This window comes from Mixophyes fleayi, chromosome 10 (assembly GCF_038048845.1).
Source record: "Mixophyes fleayi isolate aMixFle1 chromosome 10, aMixFle1.hap1, whole genome shotgun sequence".
Taxonomy (NCBI): domain Eukaryota; kingdom Metazoa; phylum Chordata; class Amphibia; order Anura; family Limnodynastidae; genus Mixophyes; species Mixophyes fleayi.
The window spans coordinates 88,971,151-88,980,082 of NC_134411.1; the positions used below are offsets into that span (position 1 = coordinate 88,971,151).

At 45.7% G+C, this 8,932-nt stretch overlaps 1 protein-coding gene across 1 annotated transcript in view; it reads left to right on the top strand.

Annotated features, from left to right (window-relative positions):
• DPEP1 (dipeptidase 1) overlaps nt 1-6,136 on the top strand; it is a 29,007-nt gene extending 22,871 nt beyond the window's left edge. Inside the window, exons 10-11 of the mRNA XM_075189061.1 lie at nt 5,278-5,413; nt 5,498-6,136. Coding sequence (XP_075045162.1) covers nt 5,278-5,413; nt 5,498-5,671 — 310 coding nt within the window. The 3' untranslated portion in view covers nt 5,672-6,136. The remainder of the gene's footprint in view (nt 1-5,277; nt 5,414-5,497) is intronic.
• Nucleotides 6,137-8,932: the final 2,796 nt, after the last annotated feature.

Below are 8,932 nucleotides of genomic sequence, written 5' to 3' on the forward strand. Positions count from 1 at the left end.
TTGAGGAATGAAGACCCCTAGACTCACACCATACCATGTATGTCTTCCATACTCTATAATAAATGGAAGATGACGCAGGCTTCCTGGCCCTAATCATGGTGTTTTATGACCTCTTGCGAGAAACCCTTAGCCTTAAGTATTAGGGTTTCAACAGCCAGGCCGTCAAAGCCAGCTGATCCAAACCTTGGTAAAGGAATGGACCTTGAACCAGAAGATCTGCTTGTATGGGAAGCCGAAATGCAGGAGCTCCTGCTAACAACAGCAGATCTGAGAACCACGCTCTGCGTGGCCAGAATGGAGCTATGAAGATTGCAGGAACTTTCTCCCTCTTCACCTTCTTTAGTACCCGCGCAATCATTGGGATGGGCGGGAAAATGTACACCATCTGATACTGCCAAGGAGCTGACATGGCATCTACTATTTCTGCTGCTGGGTCTCGTGCTCTTGCGCCGTAACGCAGTACCTGATGGTTCAGACTGGACACCATCAGGTCTATCTCCGGCCAACCCCACCGCTTCACCAGTAGGGAGAATACCTGACTGTTTAGAGCCCATTCCCCGGGATGCAGGGTGTGTCTGCTGAGGAAGTCCGCTTCCCAGTTCTTTACCCCCGGAATGTGGATGGCAGAAATCCTGGGGACCTGCTGTTCCGCCCACGCTAGTATGCGTGTGGCCTTTCGCATAGCGGCTACGCTGCGAGTGCCCCCCTGATGATTTATGTACGCTACCGTGGTGGCGTTGTCGGACTGAATTTGAAGAGGTTTTCCCCTTAGAAATTCTTGAGCCCTTATCAGAGTGTTGTACACTGCTCTGAGTTCCAGAATGTTTATTGGAAGACGTGATTCCTGAGGGGACCAGAGACCCTGAAGCCTCAGGGTTCCTGTTACTCCCCCCCAACCCAACAGACTGGCGTCTGTTGTGACTAGAGTCCAAGACCATATCTGTAAAGATTGGCCTCTCTTCAAGTTGGATCTGGACGTCCACCAGACCAGAGATAGCCTTGTGGCTGTGGACAGACAAACCCTCTGTTTGTCCAAATTCATCTGCGACCCTGACCATTTCCGCAGGATCTCTCCCTGAAGTGGACGGAAGTGGAATTGAGCAAACGGCACTGCCTCGAATACCGAGACCATCGTCCCCAGAAGCCTCATGCAACTGAGAATCGAGACACTCCTCTTCCTCAGCAAGGCTTTTGTCTTTGACTGCAAAGCTAAGACCTTTTCTGCTGGGAGATAAATTCTCAGAGACGGAGTATCGAAAAACAGGCCCAAGAAACGCATCTGCTGAGATGGCACCAGAGAAGACTTGGGTAAATTCAACACCCAGCCGTGACTCTGCAGAAACTGCATAACAGTCTGAATCTGCTGGGATAAAAGGAGCGCAGACGGTGCCTTCAACAGAAGGTCGTCTAGGTAAGGGACAATTGTTATGACCCTCTGGCGTAATAGACCTGCCATGACTGCCATGATCTTGGTAAAGACCCTGGGGGCAGTAGCCAGGCCGAAGGGGAGTGCCCTGAACTGAAAGTGCGCCCTTCCTACAGCGAACCGAAGGAGACTCTGATGTCCTTCCCAGATAGGTATATGCAGGTAAGCAACCTTGATGTCTAATGATGCCAGAAACTCCCCTTTTTCTATCCCTGCTATAACCGAGCGAAGGGATTCCATGCAAAATTTTTGAATCTTCAGCTGCTTGTTTAGAGACCGAAGAGTCAGGATGGGCCGGAAAGATGCATCTGGTTTTGGCACCAGGAAGAGGTTTGAGTAAAAACCTCGACCCCTTTCTAGAGGAGGAACCTGAACTATTACTTGAGCAGCCAGGAGCTTTTGCATGGCTTCCTGAAGTGCTACACGTCTGCGGGGGCAAGAGGGGAGAGGAGTGACGAAGAACCTGTGAGGGGGGGAGTGGGCTAGATCTATGACATAGCCCCGGATCACAACTCCTCGAACCCAGAGATCCGTCATGGATTTCCACCACTGATTCCTGAATTGAAGAAGTCGTGCCCCCACCAGATGTGCCCCCTGGAGAACTAAGTCACGCGGAGGGCTTGTCCGCTGGACGAGCAGAATCTCTCCTTGCCGTGCCTCTACCTCCTCTGCCTCTACCGGCCGAAGATCTAGATGCTGAGGAATGCCCTCTACTAAGGGCACCTCCCCCCCGGGAAAAACTTTGAAAGGAACGAAATCTACCCTGACGGGGTCTGCTTGAAACCGTAGGTAGAGCCATACTCTTACTTCCCGTGGTCTCCTGAATAACCCTTTCGAGCTGCGCCCCGAATAGTTAGGCCATCAAAGGGTAAATTTTCTAAAGCTCTCTTAGAGTCTGCATCTACCAACCACGTTCGTAACCATAGGTTACGACGAGCTGCTATAATCAAAGCCGAGGCCTTCGCATTAACTGAGACTGCATCTATGGCAGCACTCGCTACGTACTCCGAAGTCTCAAGAACATGTTCTGCTAGATTAAGTAGCTGTGAACGCGGAGTGTTATCGCTAAGGCCCTTAATCAAAGACTCCACCCATAACTGAACGGCTTTGTTGGCCCATGCTACAGCCAAATTTGACCTAAACATACTTCCCACAGCGGTGTAAGCTGATCGAAAAGCCAGATCACACTTCTTATCCGTGTAATCCTTAAGGGTTATCCTCTCCTGGACAAGTATAGCTGCAGATGAAGCTAACCGGGCTACTGGAGCGTCCACCTTAGGCAGCGTTTCCCATTTTACTGTATCCTCAGGAGGCAGCGAATAGAGGGACTTTAATTTTCCCGGCATCATAAACTGTCTATTTGGCCTGCGCCAAGCTTCAGAAATAATTTCCAACATTTCTGGGGAATGCGGGAAAAGAGCTAACTGTGCCTTAGGTCTTTTTAACAAGGATATACCCTTATGTGCTACGGGTTCCGGGTCAGCTAACCCTAAGGCATGTCTGATACCCCAAATAAGACTATCCACACTTATGGAGCCAGAGTCAGCATCATAAAAAGACTCCCCTTCAGGGTCAATATCCACCTCACCTTCCTCGGCTGATGAGTGATCAGAAAGCTGATCTAATTCTAGCTCTGCCTCAGTAGCGGCCCTCTTACCCCTCTGGGGAATAGATACTGGCCTGTCTTGCCCGTGAGAGGACCCTGCCTGTGATGTGTGAATATTCTCGGCAGACTGGCTGCCTGCAAGTGTAAGTGTGGTAGTGTTGTCACGTACCTCTATTGCTCGTAGCATCACGGCCGTCATTTTCTCCATAGCCGAAGAAAAGGATCGCATCCAGGGCGGTTCCACCATCGCAGAGGATCCCTCCTGGGCTGAATCGTCATGCCTCTGAGCGTCAGCAACACAAGCTGCGCAAAGGGCGTCTCGGTCTGTGTGGGCAACCGAAAGTTTATTGTTACATTTTGAAAAGGCAAAATACAATGCAGCAGGCACAGAAGCACCCTTGCCTTTTGCTGTTCCCTTCTCCGCCATTGTTCTGCTTCTTAAAATAATTCTTAAAAGTAATGCAGACAACTTAAGGCGACTAAACAGAAGAGGACTGTGCTAGGCAGTCACTGACTAAGCACCACTCCAAATACAAGCAATATCAAATTAGTACTGTCTGTGAAAATCTCTTTAACTGAAATGACTCACAAGAACATACAATCCCACATATACAGTCTCCCCCAATGCTCACTAATGGACAGTGTAGCGATTAGGGTCTGTAGAATCTTTCCTGGAGAAGAGAGGCAGAGCAGGGGTTAAAGAAATTGCAGAGCTGCACGCTGAAATGGCGGCCAGACTCCTATGCCCGCGCGGGAAGAAAGCGATTGTCACTCCTCCCATTCCTTGCTGTGTCACCTCTGCCTCCCGAGTACTCCCTGGCGCCATCCTCCAATGGCCGCCAGGAGTGAAAAACCGCGGTAAACTTAACTTTCCCTAGCGCTTTGAGAGGCAGTGCCTAGCGCTTCTCACGGTTGCGCCCAGCGGTATCGTCCGGCAGAGCAGCCGCTCACCTCGGTGAGTGCGAGCGCCGATTCTGCCCTGTATTGCGCTCTCCCTGTGCTCGTTGTATAGGGGAGCAGTGCTGCCGGCCAGAGGACTCTATGGGAAGAAGAGCTGCTGTGACTACTCACCGCTGGAGCTGCTTCAGGGTCCGCTTCTGTCCTCAGTCTGCACCAAACACTTTTCTTCATCTCCTAATAAAATATGGCCCCTATGAATGACTGCCGGCAGAGGTGCTGGTAACAGGAGCGCTGGGCTTCACTTACCTGCGCTGGGATCCAGAGTGTGTAGAGCCAAGTCCTGTTCACTCTGCTGGGCTACTAGGATCCCGCGCTGCACCTTATAAGAATAAAATAAAAACATGAAAAACTATATCTAGACTGAGTATGGGCAGGAGCCTATACTCCAGTGACCGAACTCTAGGTCACTTACAAAAAACTGAGGATCTCTCTGGAGAGGAGGGGCATAGCAGGGGAGGAGTCCAAAGACTTAACTGTTTAAGTGACAAGAACTCCTGACCACCTACTATATCCCAATGTCTCGCAGTGTCCCCCAATGGTAGGAAAGAGAAATGCATTTTTACAGTTGCTCCGTATTGCAAACATGTTCTAGCATACATACTTAGCCGTCATCACTAATAATCGGCACTTACAACAGACCAAGTGATACGACAGAGAACACGTACCTTTGAGATGCTCAAAGCTTGAATCGGACGCTGCTTAGCGCTCGGGTTTGACACACCCTTACTGTGCATACACCCATTCTCCTCCCTGTGCCGTCAATGAAAACGTAGGTCAAGTGTCCTTTAAAGGCTCCATTGAAAATCTGTTGATTCAATTTTTCCTAACAAGTTCATGTTTAACGCTATAATTTCCCAGTTGGTCTGTTAAGAGGTAACATCGATATTAAGGTTGAAAGCTGTTTTTGGGAGCAGCCAATTGCTCTGCTTCTCCACTTTATGCAGAGAGAGCATTTTACAACGATTAGTGAGTAAGAATACATCTGAAACAAGATTTTGTTTTCTCAATGGAGAGAAAGTCCAATTATTTCTTACAGTCTAGAACAGAGGTGTCCAAACAGAGTCCTCAAGGACTACCAACCAGTCATGTTTTCTGGATTTCTGCCTGTAGAAACAGGTGTGATAATTACTGATCAAATAGATTAACTCACCTGTGCATGAGTACAGAAATCCTGAAAACATGACCTGTTGGTAGCCCTTGAGGAAGGGGTTTGGACACCTCTGGTCTAGAACAAGTCTTCACCAAAGTGGAATCCTGTTTAATCAAAAGATCTTACCTTCCCCAGGGTACCCGAGGGCCTGGAAGATGTTTCCAAATACCCAGATCTTGTGGCTGAGCTGCTAAGGAGAGGATGGACAAAAGTTGAACTTGAGGCAGCCCTAGCCAATAACCTCCTCCGTGTGTTTAAGGAAGTGGAGCAGGTGAGGTCCCAGACCAGTATAGTAGCAGACAGAACGCTACGTTCTTTAACCAAAGATATTAACATGTGTTCTATGTTCTCCTAGACAAGTATCAGAATGAACTCAGTGAGTCCCAAGGATGAGCCCATAGCCTACAAGGAGATAGAAAGCGATTGTCACACCAGCTATGGCTATGACATTCAAAAGGACACTGCTGACCGTCAGCTCTTGGGCCAAGGGCTCTTTCTTCTGTGTCTCCTTTACAGCTTGTTTGTTTGAAGGCTGATCTTCACAGCTCACAATCCATTAAACAAACTGTGTGGTATACTACGAACTGAAGCTACAGTCGGGGATAATGACGCCTACACAACTGGCAGAGGATGCTGGGACTTGTAGTTCAATCACTGTTTTGGATTCACATTTTGTCAATCCTTGAGGAGGAGGAGTCCTGGAAACGCACACAGGAGTCAAGAAACACTAATTTTAAACACCACTAAACCTAAAATGCAAGTTGGCGTATATAAAAGAAATTCTAGTAACATTATTAAATATATATGTTCAAGTCATCGCAGGTAGCCTATTAGAGTGTGAATTGGATTGGACTCTGTTTTATTGCAAATGTAAATACAGTATCAAAAATCTAAGTTCAGTTAAAGTTTTCCGTATTTTTTTTTTTTTTTTAATAAATCTTTTATTTTGTATTTTAGAAAAAGAAAAACATTATAATAAAATGTTACAAAGAGATCAATCTGAGTATGTTGTCTTATGTTTACATCATCCATAGACAACAATTACATATTGAAATAATAGTGAAAGACTAGAGTCATCCATATATCTCAGATACAGCACCACAAGTCAAATTTAAATCATCTATTACAAATCAACTAAACAAAACCTTAATAGCTAAAATTGTCAAATCCAATAAAGATCTACCATATATCATTTGCGAGGGGGTGGGGGTGTTTCAGTATTGAGCATTTCAACGTTCTAATTGTATAACGTTTTAACACACCCTTCTCTACACAAGGGAGTGTTGTCATTCTATTGAAGTGCAAATTATCCAGTAACTCGAACGCTAAGTACTAGCTAAGGACTAGCTAAGTACAAAGCACGCGCATCAGGTGCGCTTATTTTTGCGGAGCAATGCAGAAACAAGATTTCATTTTGCAGAGCGAGATCATTGACATTAGATGAAAGGGTGGAAAGAGCGCATTGTTAGAGGCGTTCCTGGTTTTGTTGGGCGGTACACAGCATTTTCCACCCTGCAAAATGTTACATTTTTACCAACTCAGAGCTGTCAGTCTTGACACACGTAATAACGACAGCCCTTATGTTCCCCCAGAGGTCATAAATAAGGCCAAACTGAGAGCATCGTTTTAGGAGATAATCTGGAACGTTTTATTTAACAAAAGGGTGGTTTTAAAGTGCCCGGACGTTGATGCAACAGGTGCACATTTGCTCATTGCGCCTCATCAGAAGGTGCATTCTTAGTTGTTTCCCAAGAACGGACAAGAGGCATGCACCTTAACGTGGACCAGTCGGGCATACCGGTGCAAAACCAAGGCGTTTTGGAATGTGCATCAGGTGCAGTGTACATTGCATTACCCTCCCCTGCAAGCATTGCATGAAAGTCTCATTATAGCTACAGTATCATTGTTCTACAGCGGGATCTCCCAATCCAGTCCTTAGGGACCTCCAACAGTGCAGGTTTTCCAGGTGACCAGTAATATAATTATACCACCTGTGAATCTGTTACAATGTATCAGTCAGTAATGATTACACCTGTGCTCCAGCAGAGATGGAAAACATTCACTGTTAGGACTGGGCTTGGGAAGCCTTGCTCTATTGCTCTAGAGAACAAGTGAAACAAGGCAGGATTCAACCAGCACTACGCCCACTGCCTCATATTATATGGTTATTTTCCATAAGCAGATAGCTAAGCAAGTACAGTATATTCTGACTGAGGTCTTCCCTTGTGGACCTTATAAGTTAATCTTGTGATGAGATGCTTTATACAAGTTATTAGGCGGAAGGATAACACACTAAGGAATTATAAGAATTTATTTTGAAACGTAAATACAAACATCTCTTTACAGATAAATTACACCCAAAAAAAAGACAAAAAGCTGAGAATTTATAAACAAAAAGGCAAATTTCTTTTTTTGTTTTTTTAAAACAAATCATTTACATAGGGATAGCCCCAGAAGAATTACATCAGGATACAATAATGAAGCAATATCTGGCTCTTAGCGGCATAGCGTAGCACTGAGCAGTCAGCTGGCACACACTAGAGGAGAGAGCAGAGGCGTGGGCAGAATAATATAAGAGTTACGTACATGCCGCTGGGCACGGGGACACCCAGGAGGTCCAGCATTAGTGTTGTCACAAGTACATGGCAAATTTACAGCATACCTACCTGTGCTTACCCACTCCCCATGTGTATCAGAAGGCCTCGCTGGTACTATACTCTACCAAAGCAAGCATGGCACTGCCACCGGGCATGTTAAAGATTTACAGGCACAAGATTGTGATAGGTTTTAACCCATTTTGTACCAGGGGTAAAAGCAAATCCCCTGGCAAATACATGGATACAACTGTAGGGTTCTGGGGCACTCCTCTGTACTTTATACAGTATATTACAGCCTACAACTCTCTAGGGGATAAACGTATCAAGCTGAGAGTTTTCCAGCAGGTTTGAAAAAGTGGAGATGTTGCCTATAGCAACCAATCAGATTCTAGCTGTCATTTTGTAGAATGTACTAAATAAATGATAACTAGAATCTGATTGGTTTTTCAAACCCACCGGAAAACTCTCAGCTTGATACATTTACCCCCAGGAGTAATTTTTACCTTACTCATTAAGTATTACTAGATTCATATTATCACAAGAGAGAGCTTTATGGATTTAAACCTATTTAAAGCTAACGGGAGGCTGCCACATAGTGCACTGTCTGTCGGCCTGTCTGTCACATGTAATGTATTTTCTCTTTGGGATTTGTACCCCAGAAACGGCCTCTATGCAGACAGAGGGGCCAGAGAGCTCTAAGAGTGATTTTACTCTAGACATATAAAAGTAAAACAAACAATAAAATTGCACAAGAAGAAGGGGAGCTCACACAGACGGAGGCGCCAGGGATTTCGAAGTGAAATTTACAAAGAATACAATATCTTATGCAGAAGGAAGCATTGGATTTAGCAAACGATGGAATTGCCATTCTGCTTAATTTAGACATTTGGGCATAAATAGCCGTCAATGTACAAAACTGTTGGTGTCACATCTATCTGTAGTGCCGTTAGCACGGCCACTAGTTACCATACACCAGCAAAGCAGATCTGGCCACGTGATCTTATTATGGGAGACCTGGAAGAATAGTGAGAGAATATGATATTTGTACATTATTAGGGTAAATACATCCCTTCCATGTGATACTCTAATCCTAGGCTTTAATCCATGCACTGAGACAACCCTATTAACAGACAGGCCAGCTTTAGGTTTCAGCACTGCAGAAGGCTGGACAGCAGTAGCAGTGTCTTGCCGGA